This window comes from Aedes aegypti, chromosome 3 (assembly GCF_002204515.2).
Source record: "Aedes aegypti strain LVP_AGWG chromosome 3, AaegL5.0 Primary Assembly, whole genome shotgun sequence".
Lineage (NCBI taxonomy): Eukaryota > Metazoa > Arthropoda > Insecta > Diptera > Culicidae > Aedes > Aedes aegypti.
Window position 1 is genome coordinate 281,146,006 of NC_035109.1, and position 26,788 is coordinate 281,172,793.

Consider the following 26,788-nt stretch of genomic DNA (forward strand, 5'->3'; position numbering starts at 1 on the left):
GGGGCGGCCGTCGGTACCGTACGTAGTTAACGACGGAGAGTTTTGGGCGCAGTTTGACCATCACCAGATAGTGGTCGGAGTCGATGTTAGCGCCACGATAGGTCCTGACGTCGATAATGTCGGAGAAGTGCCGACCATCAATCAGAACGTGGTCGATTTGCGATTCTGTCTGCTGTGGTGATCTCCAGGTGTATCGGTACGGAAGGCTGTGCTGGAAGTAGGTGCTACGAATGGCCATATTCTTGGAGGCGGCAAAATCAATTAGTCGTAGGCCGTTTTCGTTCGTCAGCCGGTGGGCGCTGAACTTCCCAGTCGTCGGTATGAATTCCTCCTCCTGGCCAACCTGAGCGTTTAGATCTCCTATGATGATTTTGACGTCGTGGCTTGGGCAACTGTCGTACTCGCGTTCAAGCTGCGCGTAAAAAGCGTCTTTATCATCATCAGTGCTTCCGGAGTGAAGGCTGTGCACGTTTATTAAGCTGAAGTTGAAGAACCGGCCTTTGATCCTGAACTTGCACATTCTCTCATTGATCGGCCACCACCCGATCACGCGCCTCTGCATATCACCCATCACTATAAAAGCTGTTCCCAGCTCATGTGTATTGCCGCAGCTCTGGTAGATGGTATGGTTACCTCTAAACGTTCGCACCATTGATCCCTTCCAACACACTTCCTGCAACGCTACGATGCCGAATCCACGGTCCTTCAGCACGTCGGCGAGTATGCGTGTGCTCCCGATGAAGTTGAGAGATTTACAGTTCCACGTACCGAGCTTCCAATCGCTAGCCCCTTTACGTCGCTGTAGTCTTCGCCGATTGTCCCGGTTCGTATTCTCTCGTTGATTATTCGTTGCTTGATTTTTTTACGGCTGGCTTGCAGGGCCTGACACCAACCCCCTAGATTTCCGGAGGACCATTCCCCCTAAATGTTCGGAGGACCATAGTGCGCAGTTTAGCTTAGAGTCCTTCTCTGGCACTCGGATGATGATCAGCCGCCCCTGACATGGGGAACAGACGCTGTTGTGAGCCGCTCCTAACATGGAGTACAGACGCTCAAGGTTTGCAGTAGCAAAAGCAAAAGCAAACCCCCCTTCCCTGTCAGCATACGACCAAAGTTCCCACCGGGGGTTGGTTACCCGATCTTCCCTAAGGTTACTCGTACCCCGGCCAGTACCGCGAGGAGGTAGGGATAGGAGTTGCTGGGCAAGAGGCTAAGGACCGCACAAAGGGGTCTATTTTATTCCTTCAGGTACGCGAGGTACCAATGGTACGCCATGCCCAGCCATTTACCAACCGTTTTCAAATTAATCTTTTGAATGCCGGCAATCAAAAGAGAAACTAGTATTTCGCGAAATGCTTGTCGATTGTGCAGTAATATTTTTGCTCAATAACCAGTAAAAAGCAAAACCGATCCCTCCAGGGTCATCGGATTGTATAAAATAATGATACGCGTAAAAAAAATCACGCCTATTGAAAAACTGTACTGTGCCCATTGAAAAACTGTACTGGGTGGTACTGTATTTTTAGATAATCGAAAAAACGAAAGGAAGCGCGTTGGGGGCGGACCTGGTGTAGTGGTTAGAACACACGCCTCTCACGCCGAGGACCTGGGATCGAATCCCATCCCCGAGATAGTCACTAAAAATTTCAGTGACGACTTCCTTCGGAAGGGAAGTAAAGCCGTTGGTCCCGAGATGAACTAGCCCAGGGCTAAAAATCTCGTCAATAAAGATAGAAAAAAAAAAAAGGAAGCGCGTTCGAACTAGCATTGGGCGATTTTGAATCGATGTTCCGAAAATCGATGTTTGCATTCCGATTAATCGATTTTTTGAATCGATGTTTGGAGCACCTAAAATCGGGTGAAACGATTCTCTTCATTCGATTTTCCGATTCGTTTCATTTTGTTGAACTCCTTAAATATTTCCTTATAAGTTTGTGGAGAAGAAAACATATTTTGAACTTGCCTTGAAGTAGTTAATCTGATTTGATTGAAAGATGATAAAATCGAATACAAATGCATTTGGTCCCAATTCAAACTATAAATTTCAATTTTCATCCGATTCGAATCGATTCAAAAACATCGATGCAAAGGATTCAATTAAATCGGTGAATCGATTCAACAGTTCAAATGTGAATCGATTCAGTAACATCGATGTTCTGGACAAACTTGCCCAACGCTAGTTCGAACTAAACACCCTTGGATAACACAGTCGGTTTTTCTGCTCAAAATTATACGAAAAGCAGAATCGATCCCTCCAGGGTCATCGAACGGTTAAAAAGCATCCACAACCGATTGTTAGTAGCGTAACACCCGCCCGGACAGAATGCGCAATCTGAACATAATTATCAAACTCCGAAAATAACATTTTCCGTTCAAGAAACGATCAGAAGTTCCACGACGCGGACAAAAACGATCCGGAAGGCTTACAAAAGAAAAAGTATCATACTCTGGAACAAACTCACCGGATTGATTCTCTAAATTTATGTGCTGCCTGTCACTTCCGGATGGTTCGGTGAACTTAGGGCAGCCAAAAACCAACAGTACTGAGGACACAAATCAAACAAATCACTTTTTCATTTTTCACTTTTCACTATTCCATTTCTCTTGGAATTTTATACATCCTCGTCAAGAAACTTTCAGAAAGTAGCTTATTATTCTTTATTGATATATTTAACAAATGTTTTCAGTTGGCATAATTTCCTGACAAATAGAAAAATGCCAATTTAAAAACCGGTCAAAAATCCTGCAGTAGCTTCCAACTATCGTCCAATCAGCTTGCTTTCCTCCTTCAGTAAACTTTTGAAAAGTTTATTTTGAACAGAATGAAAAATTCTGAACTGCTTATGACAAATGAAATGTTAGTTTTTTCTAACACAGAATACCTAGATATAAGGAATGAGTGTAATGTTTGGAATGATACTAATAAAAGAATAAAAAAATGGGTTCAAAAACCGAATGTCTTGAAGATTCAGATTTTTAAAGTCAGTTTCACTTAATGTGAAGGTAAGCCGAAGCCATGCCTCAAATTTTCAAGAGAGCAAAACTGACGAACCTGACCTTCGTTCAAGTCACTCGCTGGTGGAGACTAATCGATCAAAATTATAGTGCAGAACGCTGTTTAGTTGTCTAGATTTGTGCCCTTGACAATCCGAAGCGTAGCTACGAACTTATTTCACCATAATTCTCAGTAATGCGACACAAGACTAAAAATATTATTTAACTTTATTATAGAACAAAACTTAAATGTACTTATTGAACCGCAGGTATATATTCTCCCACGTTGCAAAACAACAGTTTTCCAAACTTTACCTTTATCAGTGCTTGGACACGTAAATTCGCACTCCATTCACTACCAATGAACGCGTGTGCTTAGCAAGGATTGAGGTCACTCCCAGTGTCGGTGTCGTGAAGCATCTAAAAAAAGATTAAGTGAGTACAACGTCGCGATCGATTACTACCAAAAACTTACTCAATGTACGGTTCAATCTGCTCCAAGTTCCAGCGTTCCTTCGTTTTGAACAATGTTACCAATCGAACGAGCAAGTTCGTGGGCAAGTCTGCTTCATTCAGCGCCTTTACGCAGGGGACGTTCCCTTCGCGATCGATGATCCCAATTCCACGCAGATACTTTTCGTCGGCCTTGAACCCTTCCGGCAGCGTTTCCTGCCAGGTCATCAAGAAATCATCGATCTGGAACTTTAGTCCTTGCTGAAGAATTTTCTCCGCAAACAACGAACACACGAGATCTTCGCGATACTTGAACTTCCCTGGAAACCTTTCGCTTTTCTCCGTATACAAATCGAATACTCCGTCGGCTGCTTCATACGGGACGATTCCTTGCAGCGATTCCACGCTCACATCCTTATCGATCTCATCCAGATCCCACGAGTTTTCTCCGATCAACGCCAACAGCAGTGTCACGATCCTGTACTCGTACTCGCTGTCCAGCATTCGAATGCGATCGTCTATCTCGATCGCGCGATACTTCTTCAATCCATCCTGGAACTCCTCTTTGCTACATTGAACCGTATCCAACAGCTGATTGAATCTGAACAGTAGCGATCGATCGACCAGGTGCTCATTCTCTGGACCGGAATATTTGGTCAACCGGAGCAGATCGATGATCTTCCTATACTTGGGCTTGACCTGACGACACTCGAAGTAGTCATGGAATATTTTGACCACATCTCTACGCTCTACAGTGTCGATGCTGTCCACTGGCTCCTCTACCTCTTCGGTGCTGCTGTCCAGCGATGTATTAACTTCCCCCTTGGGACTTTTGATTGGAGATCGGCTTGTAGCTTGGGCCTGCTTCAAATGAGGAATCAACAGTAAACTGTTTGAAATTTCCGCTTCTTTCACTTCGTACGTCCGGGATTCGGTGCAGATGACCACCTTTTCGTTGAGAGCCCCCTTGAACGATACCGATTTGCCTTCCTTGATTTGCTCTAGAATGTGATCATCCGCTTCGAGTAGCTTCAGCCTGGACATGTCCTGATCGCCATCCGGATAGTATATGGCCTAAAATTGTTGTCCTGAATTATCAATGCTTCGTCGTATAGTTAGTAGGGATAATTACCTGTGCTGTATTGGTCAAGTTATTGTGATCCAGCTTTGCATATTGGATTATCGTATGGACATCTTCGACCGAACGTTGATAACTGAAATAGTAACAGTAACGGTTATCAACAATCTTCACTTATGATTAATCCACTCACTCTTGGCTGAATAACATTTTGAGTAGATGAATACAATTTTGTTCACTAATCTACAATTATTATTCAAACAAATGCATAAGAATTACAATGCTAAAAAGTAATGCACGTTCGCTCACAGAGCGCCACTTTTACTGTTGTTCGCGCCGTTCGCGCTTTGTTTTGACTGAACGCCGTTCAGTGAACGGTGCTCTGGAAAGGGGATGGGAGCTTGTTGGGGGTGGTTTAGCAAATCTGGTATAAAATGGCTGCGTGCTTAGTTGTTTGGTTTCCCACGCTAGAAAAAAATACAGTCATTCCACACATGTTGAATCACCCATAGTTTATGAAAAGCCGAATATCGCAGAAAAAAATTATATTATGTATACGCTTCCAATCGCAAAACGCAACATACTGTTAGCCATCTATACTTTGGTAGCGCAACTAGTCAGATGATGAGAGATTTGATTTTTCACGCATCCATCACATGCCGCTGTGGGGAAAAATGTTTTATTTTCCTGATATAAGACGGTTCACAGTGAAACAGTTAGGCGGAAAAGGTAGGAATACCCATTCTCTATGTTCTACATACGTTTGTTTTTTGTATTATTGCACTACTTTCATAAAAATTGAGATCCGGCTGGTAGGAGCACTAGTTTGAGGTTGGAAAACCAGGATATGTGAGGTTAGTTTCATTGGAACTTTCGCCTGAGCGATTTTTGCGTTTGAATAAAACACGCTTCGGGGCATTCTCCGCTGCCCCTAAAAATACCATTGGGGAGATAAATTAATTCTCTATCATTGGATCTCATTCAATTTCATACATAAGTGAAGTAAGCGGTGAAAATAAATATTTTGTTCCGAATGTTTTGAAACCATGAATGAGTTTGACATTGCTCTCGTCAACCATAATCATGACGACAGCAGCACACCCCACCGGACGAATTGTCGTATTGGGAGCGAATTGACTTCGCAGCACAAAACTACCCGCATAATAGATCGTTGCACGCCTGACCTAACCTCGAAACTCCATATAAAAAAATGTCAACAATTCCAGCAGTGAATGTCAACTCCATATAAAAAAAATCTAAACAATTCCAGCAGTGAGTGTCAAAGAGCAGGATAGTCAATTGAGCGTGATAAAAGAGGGACAGAGAAGGAAAATTTTTCGTGACGTCACCATGCACTCTTCTATAAAAAAAAAAAAACATATTTGAAACATCTCTTGTATAATTTATCACGATAAATAACTCTATTTGTACGATACCCATTATCATGTATAACACTGAGAAAAATCTACACGTCAAGGTCGTGTGTTTTACTTATAGATTTGCGCAATGAGGAAAACCACATGATTTGAGTGTGGTAGCCATATGGATTTCATCATTGATTTCACGGTATAACATGTGTATCAACATTAGGTTGTCATGTGAAACAAACATGAATTTCCAATATTAAATCATGAAAACCAACTGATTTGCTTATTGAATTCGAAATATAGTAGCTTTAGATAGTCATGTGTGATAGAACACAACTGTCATGGGACTGAAAGAAGAGATTTGGTAGAAGAACTTTTGCTTCCCAAAATATGGATCCGAGGCTCCTCTGCTTGTCGCAAGCTCTCTTGATTTTTTTTTTCAAACCCGTGAGCCAGCAACAAGCGGGGCGCCGCAAATCCATAATTTGGGAAGCCAGGGATAAGCATATTCCATTTTTTCGAAACTGAAAGCCAGGAAAATCTGTTAGTGGAATCCGATTTTTCTACTAAACTATACATTATAATCAATGTTTTCTTATAGAAAAGTAGAATTCTCGTATATCGGTCAACTTCACTAATAAAAGAAAAATCGAATTCACAAATTTTCATCTAACACTTTCAGCTTCAAAATTTGCTTCTTCTCTTTGGAAGCATGATGATGACTGTCGTTCGACATGAGGTCCAACCGCAATTCAGTTCACTATGCATCCCATGGGTTGATCACAAACAATTTAGAAGCTTTGAACATGGAAATCGATAGCATAGCTCATGGATTTCATCATAACAATCTCATTGCGCATATCAATGAATAGACCAACTTGAACATGATGATTATGACACAAGATAACCATAAGCAAAACACACTGAATCCGTGTTGGAGTGATGATCCATGCGTCCATAGGTTGACACATACGAATCTGAAGAGAAAGCTTCGGGAACTTATGTGGAAAAAATAAGGAATCCCTGTTGTCGGTTGATGAATCAATCCATGAAGCAAAACAAAGGAATTACACATTAAATTGCACGAAGTTTGCAAGAAAATCATAGCAAATCGATATGGACGTTCATGAATCGATCCATAATTTTAAACACACAGATCGAGCGTGTGGATTTTTATCAGTGAAGGGTTTATTCATTTATTTCATAACGCCGAAAATGGCAATTTTCGACACCCACCCAGCCCCTTGTAACGCTTTTTGTATGAATATTATACAAAATTTGCAAGAGTCGTAACATCATAAGGACACCCACCCACTCTCTTTAGCGTTATGCAATTTGTGAATGAGCCCATAGGGTCCTAAAATTGGCTTGTTTAGGGCTATCCTCTTTTTTACATATTCTGATTCTAAGGGCAACTTCACCGGTGGTCCATTTTTTGATCCAAATTTATTTCAAAAATGGACCTGTTAGAATTTATTAGACCAGTAAAAATAGACCAAACTGCACGCGCATGCACCGGTTGTTTTATTTTCCTGATCCATTTCAAACGTGATGAAAAAAAAAAAACAAATAAAAATTTCACGTAAAAACCACCGGAGGAATGTGGTTCCTGGCAGAGTTCATTAATTTTGGAGTTTCTGGCGGACTAAGGAATTCTTGGCGTTTTCCGTATATATATATCTGCGTAGCGGTGGATCTTGTCGAATAACGACCTAGGAGACGGACCTAGGAGACGGACCTAGGAATACTTGATGGAATTCCCGATAAAGATTTTTGAGGATCTCCTGGGAACGGAATCCTCAGATTTTCCTAAGAGCATTCCTGGAGGAACGCCTGACGGGATTCCTGGAGGAACTCCGGTAGAATTCCTGGTGGAACTGCCAGCGAGATTCTTGGAACAACTCACGGGGAAATTCCTGAAGGAACTACGGTGGAATTCCTGGGGGAACTCCGGGAAAAATCCGAGAAACACTCCGGATGAATTTTGGAATTAACTTCTGAGAAATTTCCGGTGCAGAGCCTAAGGAATTCCCAAAGGAATTTCGAAGGAGTGCCTGGATGAACTCCAAAGAAATTCCCGGAAGAATTTCGAAGCATTCACGGCGGAGCTCTAAAGGCATTCCAGAAGGTGTTCTTGGGGGATATCTTCGGAGGAATCCTTGACATTCCCGTAGGAAATCCTGGAGAAGAGGAAATCCCCGGAGGAAATACCGAAGGAATTTCTTAATAAAATTTCCCAAGGAATTCCTAAAAGAATTGCTCGAAAGAATAGCGTTAGGTAATCCCCTGAGGAATTCCTGGCGGAAATTTCCGGAGAAATTGCAATTGGAATTCCCCTGGGGAATCATTGAAATCTCCGTAGGAACTCTTGGAGAAAATCTCCGGAGAAATTCCTAGTTTAAATCCCCAGTGAAATACCTGAAGAAAAACTCAGGATGAATTTTCTGAAAACATCCCGCAGGAATGTCTAGTGAAAATCTTCTTATGAAATCCCCTAAAGATTTTCTGGACGAGATCCCCAGAGTAATTCTTGGAGAGAATCCTTGAATGTGTTTTGGGGGAAAATCCCTGGAGGAATTCTTGGAAAAAATCCTTTGGGAAATCCCCGAAGAAATTCCTGGAGGAAATCCCCGGAAGAGCTCTTGTTGGAAAATACCGGAAAATTTCATGGAAAAAATCTACCGAAAGCGTACCTGGATGAACCCCAAATGAATTCCCGGGGGAATTCCGAAGGATTTCACGGCGGATGAAGCACCGTAGACTTTTCAGAAGAACTGCAAGGAAATTCCCGGTGTATCTCCAGAGAAATTGAAGCAACTCTGAAGAAATTTCCGGAGGAATTCTGGTAAAAATCCTATAGAAACTCTAAAGCAATTCCTAGAGGAACGCCGTACGCGTTCCTGAAGAAACTCCGAGTGCGTTTCTGTAGCAACTCCAAAGGCGTTTCTAGACGAACACCGAAAAAAATCCTGCAGACTCTAAATACAAAATACTAAGGAATTCCCGGTGGAGCTCCAGGGGAACTTTCCAGGTACTACCGGATGAAATCCAGAGGAATCGCTGGAAAAAAGAGAAGTTTCTGTAAGAACTCCAGAGGAGTTTTTGAAAGAATTTTCGGTCGAAATCCAAGGAATTGCTCAATAAAATCCAGAGAAATTTCTGGAAGAACTTAAAAAAAATCCAGGAGGAACTCCGAAGGAATTCCACGAAGAACTCTGGAGGACGTCTAGAGGAATTTCCGGAGAAATTCATGAGAAATTGCCTAAGAAACTCTGGAGGATTACTCGGAGAAAAATGTATAGAATTTTCAGAAGTAACTCCTGGAAAATTCCTAATTGAACTCCGAAGGATTCCAAAAGAACTAAAAAAAAATTGTCGTAGGAAATTTGAAGAAAGTCGCATATGAACTACACTGAAAATAATCTAAACGTTCGATCCATATTCTTTTCAACGTAGATCTGTCGTGTCAAATGGCAAGGTGAAATAACGTGTAAAACTTGTAATTCTGTTAAGGTTTGACTTTGGTTCGATAGCAAAGGCTTTTACACACAATTTTAACGTGTTTTGCTATTGCGATATCAATCACTAGTAGAACTAGTTTACCTAACATGACAAGGACTTACATTTGCCATCCACGCGTGACTTGTTTTTAACATGTTATTTTTTGGGAAACCGGGCGCCCGTAATGGGTGCCTGGTATCAGAAAATGAAGAAATAGCTAATCAATTTTACAGCAAACTTTTCGAAAATTTGTAGATAAACGTGTTTTACATTTGAATTCGGATTGCCGATAGCAACTGGTTTTACACCATCGATTGATGTGTTTTACAATTGGGTCCTAAAATTTTCTAATGAAATCTTGTTTTTATTCAATAACACGAAAGAGCATTTTACTGCAACTACTTTAGCAATATTTCCCGCTCAAATAACGGCTATATCTTATTTAAACTTTAATTTAAAAATTGGGTCCATAAATGATCCTTGACACTTAAGATCATGTTTGACGTTCGCTTAGTCGACAAAAACACCACAGGGGTTTTAGTTTTACCACTGGGGTTGTTCCTATCTGACATTTCGGAAGGGACACGGAAAACAAAATACACCCAAAATTTGAGTTTAAGCCAAGGAGTGTGACAAAATCTAAAAAAATGTTTTTTGGACTCAAACCAACGGAAAACATTAGAAAATTGAGTAAACATGTGTTATTGGCCTAAACTTAAGCGTTTGGCACTAAAATTTGGACAGGGCTTTAGGACCCTAATAATTATGATCTTTTTAATCCAGTGTGATTCGAACTTTACCCTCGTTGATCAATAGTCGCCTACATGTCTTAGATTTGATTTGAAAAACATTTGAAACATTTTAAAATAACATAAAAAATACATAATATGTTTTGCTTGAATGAAAGCATACTCGTATACTGTTATTCACATTGTTTTTAAGTTTCATGCTGGTCAACATTTTAAGTATTAGACACTGAAAGTTTTGTACGATTTGTTGTTAATCAAATGCTCAATATTCTACTAAAATTATAGCTTCAACCTATAGAAGCTTTTAATCAATCAAGGGGTTGCATGCCCCTATCCCTTACACGCCGCATAGTAACGCACATGCGCTAAAGCGATGAATGACCATCGGGTTAAAGTCTCTCTAAAACAACAACAACAACAGCACATGTGCTAGTGTCTATGCCCGAAAAATCGCTAACAGGTACGCGAAAAATATTTGTATGGCGAAATGCATCTAACGAATTATTACTCAAAATCCGGAACTATTTTCGAAAAAATATCACTGCAGAACACGTTTTTGTCTCAAGCAATAAAATACCGCTATTCACTCAATTAAAGGTTGCTGATTCCATTGCCGTTCTCAAAAATATCATAGCACGTCTAGTTTTTGAGATATTGGTCGTTGAAAATGCAAAAAATTACTATTTTGGCCAACGTGCATGCAAGTTTGCCAGCTTGCAAGGCAATTTATTTGCATAAATTGCCACAGAATTCAAACTTTATGCGTATAATAATACTTGTCAACAAAGTTTATAATACTTTCGATGCGGAAAAGTTATTTTTTGATGTTTCAAAAATGTTTTGTATTTTCCCATATAAGAGAAACGAAGAATTTTGTATGGAGACAGCAAGCATGTTGAAAAAATCGGTTTAATCTAAATTTAATCGTGCGATTTCAACCAAATTATGTCTAATATAAAAGTTTAAGTGCAAAATGGCATGCTTGGTGGATAAGACCACAAAAAAGCTTGATAAATTATACCTTAAATTTTATGTAAACATCGATAAAACCAGTGTTTTATACAACTTTGGCGACCTGTAGCTAAAAATTGTGACGTGCTGTGACATTTCTGGAAATGGCATCATATTCAGCAACCCCAAATCTACTCGAGACACATAATTTGATCCTTAAGACACGCAAAAATGTCATTTTTGTTACGCTGTGTATTTGGTTCCGGTTGTACGTGTTAATAATGACTATCACGCCTACCAAATATTTCTCGATTAATGCTTTCATTTTCGAGAAATTTGAAATTAGATGCCTTTCCCAATACAAAATGAAACGAGAAAACTTCTGCTGATCAACTGTGAACAAGAGCAAAGCAGGTAATCCATTAGGAAACTGGATCAAAAAAGGTTTGATTAGAAATCAAGCGTAATGTAAATACATAACTTTTTGTATTTAGTTCATCTTCCGTGGTTCTTTCTTTGCTTCAGGATTTCGTTTTTACTACCACTGAAAAAGAGTCATCATCATCTTCTTGGCATTACGTCCTCACTGGTACAGAGTCTGCTACTCAGCTTAGTGTTCTTATGAGCACTTCCACAGTTATTAACTGAGAGCTTTCTTTGCCAGAGTTGCCATTTTCGCATTCGTATATCGTGTGGCAGGCACGATTATGCTCTATGCCCAGGGAAGTCAAGGAAATTTCCTTTATGAAAAGATCCTGGACGGACCGGATCGAACCCAGACACCTTCAGCATGGCTTTGCTTTGTAGCCGCGGACTTTAACCATTCTGCTAAGGAAGGCCCCGAGAGAGACATCTATTGCCTTTTCAGTTTTGAATAAACAGGCTTAGTAGCCTGTTTCAAAGTAATATAACTAAGTCTTCATAGAGTTTGGTTCAGAAAAGTATCAGCGCTTACATGTAGAAAATGTGCTGATAATTTTTCAGCTATGTTAGCGCAGAACCAATTGTTTTTCATCAATTTGCAATAGTGAGATGAATTAGCTAAAATTATCAATGACGCATATGAATTTGAATGATAGCCTACTTCGCCTTAAAATCTTACGGCCCGCACCATGTTCGGACCCATTGAGGTGGTCCACGTGATTTATACGGTTGAGAAACACTGGTTCACAAATATTCTATTGATTGGTACGTGTTCGATAGAGATGTGATAAAAATGCATACATAATTTTTAAAGCTTATAATGCAAATTTAAGTTTGAACCATTGCCGAAAGCATAACATCGATTTTATTACTTTTCAAACATAAATTATAAGAACGATAAATAAATAAATCGCCCTCACGTGTGCGTTGGGCGGTGTGAACGATGCGAACGGGTGCGATACGAAACATTGCGATGTCGTGATTTGAATATCCAATAACCTTTTGCGGGCATTGCGTTGACCGTGCACTTGTATTGTCGCGACGCTTCCTATTCATTGGATGTCTACTTGTAGATACGGACCAGTTGACCTTGCTCGTTGTAAGCATAGACAGGTCCTCGAATCGGCTCAACCTGAGAGTAACGAAGCTGAGCGGTGAAGCCCATGTTACGGCGGTCGTCATCGGATTGCGATGTTGCATACATGACCCGTTGAAGGTTGTTGTCCGGACCGAGAACATAGTACTGACCGGCGAACGAATTGGCCACGGCAATAACCGTGCGACCGTCGTTTGGAGTCTGCTCATCCTGATCACCGGCTTCATCGTTATCAGAGCTCGGTACTTCGGTTGGTTCTGGATCTTCTGGCAAATCTTCGTTTGAAGATTCTTCGCCGTCCTTATCTGCTGGGGCACCATAGGTTTGAGTGGGTTGAGCTTGCTCCTGACGACCAAATTTGAAATTGTTAATCGGGAACGCACGGAGTTGGCCACTCAAAGCGATAAACGGTTGCTGAGGAGCCTGATTGGCTCCAAAAGATTGCTGGGCATCTTGATATTGCTCTTCTGGTAAATTTGAATTATCTTGATCGGGTACACCGTAAGTTTGGGCTGGTTGGGGTTGTTCTTGGCGGCTAAATTGGACATTTTTAGCCGGATTAGCCCGAAGTTGCCCATTTTGCGGGAATAGAGGCAGTTGACGATCTTGATGGGTTTCTGGGAAGTTTTGAATATCTGAATTGTTGTCATCTTGCTCCGGTGCACCATATGTTCGAACAGGTTGTGCCTGTTGCTGCCGTCCAAATTGGATGTTCCTGCTAGGCGATAAACGCAATTGTCCATTGACCGAAATGCTGGGCTGCGTTTGTTTCTGAAAGTCTCGGAATTGGCTTTCTGGCAACCCTTGGACGCGAATTGGATCCAATTCGGGCTGGAAAATAAAACATAATATTATTAAGTATTACTAAATTAGTATTTTCCACAGTTTTGTTCTCTTCATCATGAGGGTTTTTTGTCGACTAAATCTTTTGAAATACGACATACAAGCAAAAGTATTGATGCAAACTTTGAACCCAATAGGATTAGGAAAATTACTCATGATGAAAAGAAAAAACCGCCGAAAATACAATCACTCATCCCATCTCATTGTTTTCATTTTCGTCTTACTCGAATCTTACCTGTTCTGTGGTGGTAGGAGGAAGGTATTCGTTGCTCAGTATCTGTTCAGTGGTAGTTTCAACCGTTGATTCTACGACTTGGGCTGCAAAAGCAACTTTTTCTTTGGTGATCTGAACGTCCTCTTTCTGTTCAACAATAGGGGCTCCATATTCTGTAGGGAGCCTAAACTGAGCTCCCTGTGGACGCCAGCCGGATGGAGCATATCCAGCAAATGGAGCTTCAGCTGTCACAGCTCCCAAGAACAAACACAGCACAAACAATCGCATTCTGCTCTATTGCTCAGCTCTCGACGGACTGACAATGAACCACATGTGATGGCGACATTTTTATACACTTTTCGTTTCAAATATGTTCGATGTGCGTGATGATCTCCAAGGAGCTGATCGCGTTAGTATTCAGCATAACGCACTCAGGTGAAACCCCTGTCATAACGACATACATGCAGCTTACAAGCTATCATTACCATATCGACGCGTAGCGCCAATCAAAAATTCACTGTCGCTAATGGTCAAATAACCTTTAATAGCCAATAGGAGCGCGTCGCCTTCGTGCCGGTGATAACGCGTGATTCTTGGCTCGGCGGCAAGCAGTGCAACTGAGCACGTGACCGATTGATTGGACAATTGGTGAGTTTGGCGGCCGCATTCTGCTCGTTCGTCTGTCAATCTCCCATCCCATGTGCAACTGCATACAAATTTTCTCAGCACCTCAAAGCTTGAGAAACCTTTTGTCTTTGATTTGTGATTGAAGTACAACCGCACAAGATGGAACCGCTAGTAACACCTTTCCTAAAAGTGACTTCATCAGTATGCATAATGCGTATTTTGGAAGCCGGTGCCGGTGTTTTAGCTTAGTGAGTCATGTTGTTTACCATCGTAGGAATACAACTTTGGAAGTATGTAATATTTTAAAATGCCGATTCAAGAGCGGAAGTTTGAACGGTAGTTAAAAGTTCATTGGAGACAGGTCGTCATTGCATTTCTCGTATAATTTAGGATAGCGCTCTGAAAGCCATTTGTACTTTTGCGTGAAGCACTTCGTTTATGAGTATAATAATTGATTTACACGTTATTGGCGAACGCCAAGTTCTGGTTCGGGAGTCTATTCGTGTATTTTCTCAAAAACGACGTGCTACATATATGATTACCAATGGATTTTGAGGCGTTATCATTAGTTAAGCGAGATTTGTTTGAACCCTTTGTGCGTGTTCCCTGGGCTGTGAACCGTTTCACTGATTTATTTAACTCTAAGTTAAAATTCACATCTTCTTCTTCTTCTTGTCCACTGGGACAGAGCTGTCTTCTCAGCTTAGTGTGCTTATGAGCACTTCTACAATTATTAACTGAGAGCTTTCTTTGCCAAAGTTGCTATTTTCGCATTCGTATATCGTGTGGCAGGTTCGATAATACTCTATGCCCAGGGAAGTCAAGGAAATTTCCTTTGCGAAAAGACCCTGGACCGACCGGGAAGCGAACCCAGCATGGCGTTGCTTTGTAGCCGCGGACTCTAACCACTCGGCTAAGCAAGGCCCCTCACATTTCACATTTCAATAGTTATTTTGCTCTCAAATTGTTGATATCAACTTCGCAGTCGACCGTTTTGAGTTTGGCAGTGGAGTAGTAGTTAGGATGACCATCTCCTGGGGATTAAAAATCAGGACACTTTGCAATTTTCATATTTTTCATGTGCAAATTCAAATCGAGTACAAAGATTTTCTAAAGTGTTTAATATTGGGGACTTATAGTGTACGATTTTAAGAAACTTATAATTAGCGAGTATAAATTCTTAAATATACCTTCTAAGACAAAAATCTATTACTTTCCAGAATTCACTAGTGTGTTGTGAGTTTTTATTTTGTCAGATTCCTAGACAAGTATTTTCTCGAGGTTTTTGTTTGAAGTCTGCGGAGATCGCAGCAAGCCACGCGCGCAAGCTGACATGTTTCAAGTTTTCGGTCGCATTTTTTTCGCTTCTCTTTCATTTCAGCTGGTGAAATCGCGAAATGGCTGATAATGGTGTTTAATTTTACTAACTTAGCCGATTTGTTTGTGCCGCGATTTGATTACAAGAGCAGAGTGAACTACAATGTTCAGGACTGTCCTATGTTTCCAGATTATTTTTTTTACATTGTGCGTGGGATTATTGAAATCTTATTGAAAATTATGAATTACAAAGCTGTTTGTTTTGCTGTGAAATGCGTGTTGGAAATCTACATCAAAGGAAAACATAATATGCTAAAAAGAATTTTATGCTCGGGGTTCGAATCATCGACGCTTTTGTTATTTGAAAGACGTTCCGTTCCGTTCAGCCGTTGTAACGCTAATTGGCAATGAAGTCATCAAGATTCGAAAGTGAAAAACTAATGTAAACCTTGAAAAATCTATTGATAAAACTTCAAGTAGATTTGTCCCACGAATTCCTGATGTTTATGATGCTAGATTGAACGCAGTTATTTTATTGCTTTGGATCCGGTGAGATCTTTCATATTTGCAGTCTAATAGAAGGTTTGTTCGCTGATAAAATAGTCAGCTTTTCCAAGTCTCGTAATAATGTGCATAGGGTTCTATAAACTCTGAACTTTTCCATTATATTTCAATTCAGATGCTTTAACAAATATAATTAAAATAATTAATATGATAACAACAAAAATAATATCAACTGTTGTATATTTTTCTGAAGTCATCAACAAACTTGGTCCGTTTTGACTCAAAATCAATCAGCTGATTTAGTCATAATATATAATATGTAATAATTTGAATTCTATAACGATTTGTGGATAGCTATGTGCTTTGATACGATATGGTTAAAAAAAACAATATACAAATGTCACAGTTTTAATAAAAATGACATGGAACGAACTCACCAACTGATGGGCCAAAACTGGATAATGTGAATCTTGCCGTATGTTGATAATTTCGCCCAAATACCACTTCTCGAAATCATACTAGGAAAAACAACGAACGTTTCCATCGGAGTAACCGAAACGCACTGCAAAAAGACTCTCTTCGTTCATGTTTTCATCAACCAAAACTTTTTCACTTCAGTTTTATGATTAGCGAAAAAACGTGACACTTAGCAAAAACACAACCGCACCTCACCAAGGCTGCTGCGATCTCACTAAGGGTCTCTAAGGGTATTTATTTTATTTATTTGGCTTTACATCAATTATATTGATAAAACCATGCCAACAATATTTCGCCAATTCGCTCGGTTCATGGCCGCTTCTCTCCATCCTCGATTGCGACCCACGCTCTCCAAGCCCTGGTGCACCTGGTGAATCCACCTAGCTCGCTGCGCCCCACGTCTTCTTGTTCCGACCAGATTAGTAGCGAACACTATCTTTACAGGATTGTTGTCCGGCATTCTTGCAGCATACCCTGCCCAGCGTGTCCTTCCAGCTTTAGCTACCTTCACGATACTGGGTTCGCCGTAGAGTTGAGCGAGCACGTGATTCATCCTTCGCCGCCACACGCCGTTCTCCTGCACGCCGCCGAAGGGTATCTAAGCATCATTTATCTTTTTAGTCCTGTAGGAAATCCTGCAACAATCTCGCCAGTAGATGATTGAAAAGTAGTGTCGCTTGGATTGTTTGAATCATGGTTTCACAAGGAATCTGTTATGAACTTTTTCATACATGAGTACAAGCTTTCTCATTTTATATTTCTTTGAGTTCCAAAAATATGGCAAAATAAGGAGAGGATATCTCATTGTAATGCATCAAAATATTTCATGAAACAGTTTGTTTTATGTTTCCATGATGTTGAGTGATAGTGTGTCGATTTTAAAAATTATTTGTCAAACATGGCCATTTTTGGCGTTATGAAATTTGTGAATGAAGCCCATTTAGTAAAGTTAAGCGATTTTTATTCATAATAGAATCGTATGATTTTTATACAAATTCTTTATGGAAGTATTTCATAGGAACGGAAGTATTAAAATCTTAGGGTTGAATGCTCTGTGTAGTAGAAGTCATTTATGAATTCTCGGAAAACTTCCTCCAAACTCTTGAACGAATTGTGGAGAAACTTCCAAAGGACCATTCCAGAATGTTTAGCAACAAATATTTAGAAATCTGTGAAATAATTCTAAGAAATCATAAAAATACGAGAATAATTTTAAGTTTTTATAAAATATTTTAGTGGATTTCTTGGATTGGGATCTTTTTAAGATATATTCTTCTACATATAAAACACCGTGAAAACTTCTGAATCAATCACTGGATGAATTTCGATTTATTTTTTCAGTTATTCCAAATGTCGATTCATTTTTAAGCGAATCATGATTTTTTAAATGGATCTTATATGGACATCGTTGGGAACTGCTTGATGACTTACTTTAGAAATTAATTAAGAAATACATGGGCAATTTACTTAACTATGCCACGAAGTATGTACAGAATTTAAAATAGAATACTGAATGGAATATTTGTAAAAACTCAATGAGGAATCCATAAAAGTTTCTCTAGAGGTTTTTTTGTGAGTTTTTTTTTTTGAAGTCCCTTTATTTTTTTATATGATTTCTTAAAGAAATTCTTGAAAATAAAACCTGACTTAATCTACCGATGGTGAGACTGAACCCTTCTTACATTTCCATACAGGTTTGAGATAATTATTATTCATCATTCATTTGGAACCTTGTACCAGTATAACTAAACTTTAGAATGTTGTGACTTTGTTCTATCTGCCTTAATAGTTTAATGGTTTGCGAGAAAGTCTTGGAAACTGCACGTCAAAAGGCGGATATCAAACTTTATACTTTTCATACGCTTTTTATCATAGTTTAAGAGGGTCTATAAACCCATGTTGCCATCCTGTAAAATAATATCAAAAAATGAAAAATTGATGTCCTAAAATGATTTTGCCAGCGATTTTTTTTAAAGATTTTTGTACAGGTTTTAATTAAAATAAAAAAGGGGAATTTAAGAGATTTTTGAAAAAAAAAACGATTTTTTCTCTGTAATTTATAATTCGATTGCAATATGATTGTGAATGATGTCAGAGCTTTCAATCGATGCAAAAAGATCTCAAATCGGATTAAAAATAGCTGAGAAATTGATCAAAATGTAAAAAGTTGAATATTTTAAAATAAATTTATTATTTTTTCCAGTATTTTACGAAATTCTTCCATTGATATCTCTGTAACTAGTAATCCGATTTTAATGAAAATTTGAAGGGTTATAAATTAATGTCAGAGCTTTCATTAGCCGGTAAAAGAACTTGAATCGGTTTAAAAATGGCTAAGAAATAGATCAGTTGCAATGCAGACAGTTGAAAGTATTAAAATATGCTTCTTCTAGTACTTCACGATACTGTTTGAATCATAACTCTGTAACGAAACACACACACACACACACACACACACACATACACACACAGACATGTGCTCAGTTCTCTATCGATTGGTATATGAGACTTGGCCTTCCGGGCCACGGATCAAAAGTCAGTTTTTCAAGCGATCTTTATACCCTTCTTATGGTTTTAAGAAGAGTAAAAAGGAAAGGAGAAAATATAAAAAGTTCTGAAACTCGTGGAAAGAATTAATAACTCCTTGAAATGCTTCTGGAAGTTTTCCTGAGAGTATTCTAAGAAAAATATATATTGAAATCGATAAAAAAAATCTCCGCTTGAATCTGTTGGTTTGCCTGCTAAATTTGAAGGTCATGCTGGAGGAATAATGTTCTGTAAAAATTCATGGCAAAATTCGTGGAGTAATAGCGATCGTCATCGATTCGTAACTACCCAAGTAACCATTAAGCCGTATAAACCGGCCCCAAGGCGGTTCTATAGTCGATTTAAAGGCATTGTTAACAGGGCTTTTTGGAACTATATCTTTTTTAAGGGCTGCTATAAAGCCACTTTTGGCGAATTATTCGGCTGATAAACTGCCTACTCGTTCCGAGTCATTGAATCAGAGATGTCAACATTTTATAACATGCGGAATAAGAAAAAAGAAAAAAAAAGTTGTTTATTTTCTGCATCACCTTTTTTTCTATGCACCTCTTCGGAGTTCTTTTTTTATTTTGTGCTTGTTCCAGACTCGAACTTACATCAAGGATTCTATCGGATGATTTTCATTGCATTTTCCCACTGCTCTACCGACGCACTTACGATTAACATCGCCCAGCATCATATATAAAGTATGGACATTTGCAGTAACCATCCAGCAGAAGAAAATTTAAGATGCTGGTAATGCCAGCAAGATCATGTAGATAGTTATTTAGATCTGAACTCTTTCTTAGACATTTCTTACAACCTGGCTGAAGAATGCCCTGAAAGCTGACTAAATATGTTTTCTTGAAAAGTAGATTTATGGTACCTCCCGAGATAAAGCTCCCCGCAAACGCTTTCACGATACATTTTGTATTTGTTTCCTTCCCGTTTCCTCCCATTTGTTCGGGTTAGGATACTCCCAAACCAACTTCATTAGCAAAACTATATTGGGCAAAGGCATTTCACCAGTATTTTCTCTACTCACGCAATAGATTCAATTCAAGAGTCATGCAATCATGTAAACTACGGTAACATTTATGAATCGAAAAAATTGTTCCCAAATTTCATCATCGTTCATAACTGTTTTGTTTTGGTTGAAATCTGTTTTGCTATATTCGATATTTATAAACGTCAAGGTATTAAGCCGTTTGTAAGCATTGACAGCCGTAGCATTCGGCTTATAGGCGCAGGGTTTACAAGCCCTGTAACATAGCGTTATATACTCATATACGGCTTATTTCAGGGCGTGAAGGTCACAGTGCCTAGAAGCATTTTGAAATGTCTTACAATGCTAGTTGGCACTGCAGAACTGTTTAACGGTTCATATACCGCTTATAACATTGCGCAATGATATAATGCTCCATGATTACTTGGGATACCGGGTACCCCCGTTGGTTTGACCACATTTAAGCTAAGTATGCTGTTCAGCTCAAGAAAAGTAAAAATTTCTGCGGAAAGAAATGGTCAAGAAATTTTCTACAGTGAGTCCCATTTGAATTGACATTTCTTTTCAACTGTGTACTGCGATCAAAGAAAAATGCTTTTCTTGAGCATTTCTTACAAGAAATTTCCCACGCATCGAGATAGGCCATTACTTTTCTGTTGAAGTGCATACTTCCCATTAATCTGAACACTTTAATTTGAACCCCGCTAATTTGCACATCGTTCAGATTAATAATGGTTCAAAAGTCATTTAGCTCATGGAACGGAGTAAAGTGGAATGGAACACTGTGGAACGGAACGCAGAATCAAAACAAAACAGTGAAAGATGTGATCATAAACACGTTTCTAGGGTGACTAGATGTTCAAATTAAAAATGAACCCCGATGGTTTGCATGAGGTACCGTTCAAATTAGCAGGGGTGCACGGTACTCATAAGTTTTTATAGATTGATGAAGATACTTGCATATACATAATGAAATTAACAGTAAAGAACAAGCGACAGAAATATTTATTATTAGATAAAGATATTTAAAGAAGTTCACAAGATTGTTGACCGGGCATTAATAGTGAAAATATATATATTTTGAAGCAAAACAACAGAACAGTCCCAATTAACCATGGAGCATTATATCATTGCATATATAATGCAGCTGCATTGCCGTAAGCCTACCATTAAAGTAGTTTAAAAGTGGAAAAGGGCCCTTTTACAGTTGCACTAATGCAAAAACGACGATAAAGCAATGAAGCAATTTATAAAGTAACATTAGTGCAGCGGTGCAATTTATAAAGTGATATTAGTGCATTGATACATTTGTAATGTAGAGTTAATGCATTATTGCTTGACAACCCAAGTAAACAATAAGCTGTTAATATCGGCACCAAGTCGGTTCTATAGTCGATTTAAAGGCTTGGTCGACAGAGCTAATTGGAACTATATCGTAATAAACGGCTGTTATAAAGCCACTTTTGGCGAATTATTTGGCTGATAAACAGCCTACTCGTACTGAGTCTCTGAAATGAGTGATGTCAAAATTTTATAGCAAGTGGCAAAAAAAAGTTGTTTATCTTCTGTTCGATTTTCATTTCTTTTATGCTCCCTCTGGAGACGTTTTTTATTTCATTTTGCTGCGTGACCCAGGCTCAAACTGCTGTCGTCTAAGTTCATATTAATGATTCCCGTCGCATTTTCCATCTGCTCCATCGATGCACGAGTGGATTGGGATGCTTAACGTCGTATTTAAAAGAGAAATGTTAGCGATGTGTCTATTTTTGTTCTACTAAATCACGAGTGATGCTGGCGATGCCGGCAAGGCATTTGACCATATGTGTATAGCAAAAGCGAAATCAACAGAAAAAAAAAATTACAATCAATTTACGAATCTGTTCACATCAGTAGCGCAACCAGGATTTGGCTCTAGAGGGGGTTTTGTGAACATGAAGATAATGTGTTTTTTGGAAAGCAACACGGATGTAAAAAAAATTCTAACAGAAAAACTAAAAAGATGCTAGATTAACATTAAAGAAAAACCATAACAACATATGCAAAATTGAGCTTTTCTCGTCCACCCTGCACATCAAATTTTTTTTGGTGAAATATGTTCAGAAAATCAAATTGCTGAGTTGCAGTAGAAACCTGTTGATTACTTAGCGTTCTGATCTAAAGATCAGGAAATCTGTTCTCTGAAAATGTCAGATCGACAAATTTCAGCAAAAAATAGTAATTTGGTGTGTTGGCATACATTTTCATATAAATTTACAACGCTACTCAAACCAAATCTGTTGTGCCTGGTGGAATTTTACAGAAGTTTCTCGAAATACGTTCGGATTCCAATTAAAATTTCGTTCGCAATATTCTAATACGTTTAAATCTACACTTTTAGAAGTTTGCTCGAAAGTTTATCCAGGCTACATTTGGATGCACGCACATAATTGGCGTGATAGCGTTCAATCACTATTAGTCTGTTATGTTCCTTACATATGTTTATCAGACGAATCAGTTCAATTATTAGTCAGCATTAAAAAAAAAAGATATTAAAACATTCTAGATTGTAAACGAAAATTTGTGGTTTTACAGCATAGCATCGGAACTACGATCTCCCTTTATCTTTCCTGACATTTTTATTTGTGATCATTGAAAACTATGGAATTGCTTCCGCTTACTCTCTGGAGGTGATAAAATTCGGCCTAATGTTGAGGCAGCTTGAAAATTTTTCATAACATCGAATTTTGAATCAATCAGCTTTTCAAACGGTCTCGATATGCACACGTATCAGCATGTTTGTTTGACAAACTTTAAAAAAAAACCTGAAAAATCGATAAAAGTAAGGTTTTTTTTTTACTCTTTTATGGGTTTCAAATTAGAAAGCCACAACTTAGAATAACATTATTGTTAATACAACTTACTCTCCAGTTTTTGTGCATTTTAGTGTTGAATTTCTACAATATATTTGATAATTCTTAAAAAAAAATCTGCTTTGGGGGGGGTTTTGACCCCCAAAACCCCCCTTGGTTGCGCCACTGGTTCACATCTTAGAGCATCTTAAATTAAAACATTCATGATAACGCCGTTTGTTTTGTTTTCTGCGATGAGAGGAAAAAAGGCGGAGAGATGTGTTTCGCTCCATTCCCTCGCATGTTGACATTTGCGTACGATATGAAATCTCTTTCAACGCCATTAAGAGGTGAACCCGCCTAAGGCTGAAAGCCTCTATAATAAAGAAAATCAAATCAAATCAAATCTTTCAACGCCGTAATCCCGATTCAGTTTTGTTTTGGTTTATAAACGTCATGACACTAGGCCGTTTAGAAGCATTGACGGTCGTTGCGTACGGCTTATTGGCACAGGGCTTACAAGCACTAAAATAAAGCGTTATATACTCATATACGGCCAATATCAGTGTCTGATGGTCACAGTGCCTATAAGCTTTCGAAAATGTTTTATGAAGTTAGTAGGCACTGAAAATTTGGGCTGCAAAACGGTGAGTCGACAACTAGGAAGGAGCGTTCAACACAGCTCTGGTCCTCACAAGTTCCTACCTCACGCTTCCACGGGTCAAACGATGACAAAGACCGCCAGCTAAGGATTGCGTACTTAGCTGGTAGTGCAGCCTGGGCACTGTTGTCCTTCTGACATCAGCTAGATTGAGGAGGTACGTCTCGAGCGTCTGTTCACCAGGAGGTGCGGCTCAAACAGCGTCTGTTCTGGTATCCAGCGGCTGAGTAAGAAATGCTGAATCGCACACAGCTAAATCCCCATCAGCGCGATCGTCCTAGTGTTAGTTTGGACGTTAAACAGAGCTGGTACGATGGCGCTCCGGCGAGACAGGAGTGTTGGCGTAGGCCCAATAAGCCACCCGTAAAAAACCTTATTGCGAATAACATAGGAGATAATACGACCTGGAACAATCGGCAAAGACCCACGCGACGAAATAAGGATTACGATTGGAAACTTGGAACATGGAACTGCAAGTCACTTGGTTTCGCAGGTTGCGACAGGATAATCTATGACGAACTACATCCCCGTAACTTCGATATCGTAGCGCTGCAGGAACTTTGTTGGACTGGACAGAAGGTGTGGAAAAGCGGGCATCGAGCGGCTACCTTCTACCAAAGCTGTGGCACCACAAATGAGCTAGGAACAGCCCGAATAAAAAATACAATACAAAAACAATATAACGTATTGTAACAGTACCATTCAATATATTGGAAATACAATACAGTATATGTAAAATGACAATACAATTATAGTACAATATATTGTTTTGAACAGTTCACTGTATGGTATATGAGATTTTTGCCGAGGGGGACGACACATCCAGATATTTTAGATTATCTTATACCTTTGAAAAAATCTTTACGATGACCATTCATCTTCTTGCAGTATATTATCTTGTTTTATCTGTGGTATCATATAAAACATCTTTATCCATCTTCACAAATCTAGCTCATCTTTGCGCGTCTTACATGAGCGGATGGAGCGGATTGACTCAGTTGTCGTTGATCAACAACAAAGAGGAAGCACGGAGCTGCATAATCGGTGGAATGTGTCTAAACATCAAGCGAATTCCAATCCCAGCCGGTTCTACATCACCATTTAGATGTTCTCCTGTGCTTGCTAGTGGTCCGGAGATTGGCCCGGATTCAGCAGGATGCTGATTATCGGTTCCGTGATGTGGCCGGAAAAGATGGATACGACGGATAACATAACGGAAGCGTAATACACGGACTGCCCAAGAAGCAGAACAGTCGTCTATAGGATGTGTTGGCCAGGTTTTCCGACAGAAGCGGTTCCTGCATGATCAAAACGGTGATTTACTTCGAGATAAGGAGCATCGTCTTTGGCGCCCGGTGCAAGAGTTGCTGTCAAACTTGACGGAAGATGACCAGAAGCGGCATGTGGCTTTTCCTTCAGCCAGATGATCTGGATCATGTCGGTGATCGAAGTACTTTGTGGGTGGAGATGGGCGGAAAACAGTTGGCGTTCGTTGACCAGTTTATTTTTTTCGATGGGGGGGGGCTTGGGTTATGCTGTGAATTATGTCCCTGGTTTCTCTGTATATGCCCTTACTCACAACTCCGAAATATTTTATTGGGTATTAAATTGGGTTTTAAATTAATCATAATATTATTATATTAACAAAGCTCATTGCTGGAAATTCCATAGGTTAAATCGCATATTTTCGGCACAGAGAAACAGACGTAACACTTAGAACAAATCGCGATCAAAATCATAGCCGAGAAAACATGTACGCCCAATGCTAAAATCGTTGTGTTTGGCCGATGGACCAACAGATGGCGGTAGTGTGTAAACGTCAAACGCGAACAAAAACGATGCGAGCGCTGCGGGTGGTGGATTGACCAACTACAATATATTTGAATCGACCGTTAAAAAGGTGGTCGATGGACAGTGATGAGAGTGTGACGTCTGTTTGTCTGTGTTTTCGGGTTTCCTGCCGAGGATTGGGCTGTCACATTTACTGACAATATCGTTCTGCAGTGTTGTTTAATATGCTGCTCCTTAAATATTAGAATGATTATTAGCGAAATTGTGGGCTTCGTGGCCTTGCGGTTAGCGGCGTCAGGCGTCTAGGCGTATTGTGCCACGGGGTGTGGGTTCGATTCCCGCTCGAGTCGGTGAAAACTTTTCGTCAAACGAAAAATTCATCGCTGGGCTACTGGGTGTTTCGTGTTGTCCGTTGTCTAATGTTAGTGATCGTTCAGTCTGTGCAGCCTTCGTGCTGAAGACAGTGTAAATTGTCTCTTATTAATTGTAGATAGCAACAGTATACATTTACCTACCCCTTCTGGAAGCCGGAATCCAGTACCGTAATCATAGTCGACGGATTTGTATAAGTAACGCGCTTTCACGCATGTAAAGAAAAATTACCTATATACAAACAAAAATAGTTTTCTTAAGATTTCCCAGAATTAAGCCTCTTAGGGTTTATTCACAACTTTCATAACGCCAAAAATGGCCATTTTCGACACCCACCCACCCCCTTGTAACGCTTTTTGTATGAACATTTTACAAATTTTGTATGAGCCGTAACAGCACGAGGGCACCCACCCACCCCCTTCAGCGTTATGAAATTTGTGAATGGGCCCTTACGTGCAATTCTGGTAGCAAATAGTTACTATTTCCTCAATTTTTACACACAGGCTCACAGTTTTCCACAATATTTTTACCCAGTTAACTTGTATTGCAATTGAATTCAAGTAAAAATAATGAAAATTAAAAGCATAAATAAACCAAAACTGTTTACAGAAAAACTGTAGCACTATGTTCACCATCATCTACATCATCATTGATTCTCCTTCCACCCATTCACATCTTCATGCATCTCATCAATCTACGTGCATCGTTTAGCAGAAGATGTCAACACACGAAGCACGTCAAAATCTAGAATGATACACTGATCTAAAAATCTAATTTTATCCAAAAGTGCATTTAATCGGTGATTTGGATGTGTCGCTCCCCTCGGTTACAGCTAATGTCAAGTGACTTCTAAAAAACTACTTATTTTCACTTTTTGAATATTTTTCACCCAACATTTCTTGCTTTCTGAACTTGTTTTGTTTATTTCTTTCAGCAAAGCTACATAGAAAAAAGCAACAGTTGTTTTACGCGAAAATAGGAATTTGACCAAAATTGTAAGGTATAAAACC

General features: G+C 39.4%; 2 protein-coding genes across 2 annotated transcripts; both read right to left on the bottom strand.

Moving 5' to 3' along the window:
- Positions 1–3,210: 3,210 nt before the first annotated feature.
- Positions 3,211–4,887, bottom strand: LOC5571009 (sister chromatid cohesion protein DCC1). The gene is made up of 4 exons (XM_001653388.2): positions 4,719–4,887; positions 4,580–4,661; positions 3,470–4,521; positions 3,211–3,414 (listed from the first exon to the last, which is right to left on the bottom strand). Exons 1-4 carry the CDS (start codon positions 4,733–4,735, stop codon positions 3,315–3,317), a joined length of 1,251 nt encoding a protein of 416 aa, XP_001653438.1. The 5' UTR covers positions 4,736–4,887; the 3' UTR covers positions 3,211–3,314.
- A 7,456-nt stretch (positions 4,888–12,343) lies between these two features.
- Positions 12,344–14,760, bottom strand: LOC5571010. Its single transcript, XM_001653389.2, has 2 exons — positions 13,691–14,760; positions 12,344–13,443 (listed from the first exon to the last, which is right to left on the bottom strand). Exons 1-2 carry the CDS (start codon positions 13,955–13,957, stop codon positions 12,580–12,582), a joined length of 1,131 nt encoding a protein of 376 aa, XP_001653439.1. The 5' UTR covers positions 13,958–14,760; the 3' UTR covers positions 12,344–12,579.
- Between the last annotated feature and the right edge of the window lie 12,028 nt (positions 14,761–26,788).

What these genes read in the sequence shown, in the direction of transcription:
- LOC5571009 (XM_001653388.2), bottom strand. An exon ending in ACTTGACCAATACAGCACAG is followed by an intron (nt 4,522 to 4,579) that starts GTAATTATCCCT and finishes CAACAATTTTAG; the next exon opens with GCCATATACTATCCGGATGG. An exon ending in CAGATTGAACCGTACATTGA is followed by an intron (nt 3,415 to 3,469) that starts GTAAGTTTTTGG and finishes ATCTTTTTTTAG; the next exon opens with ATGCTTCACGACACCGACAC.
- LOC5571010 (XM_001653389.2), bottom strand. Translation starts at nt 13,957, where the DNA reads ATGCGATTGTTTGTGCTGTGTTTGTTCTTGGGAGCTGTGACAGCTGAA. An exon ending in CTCCTACCACCACAGAACAG is followed by an intron (nt 13,444 to 13,690) that starts GTAAGATTCGAG and finishes TTTATTTTCCAG; the next exon opens with CCCGAATTGGATCCAATTCG.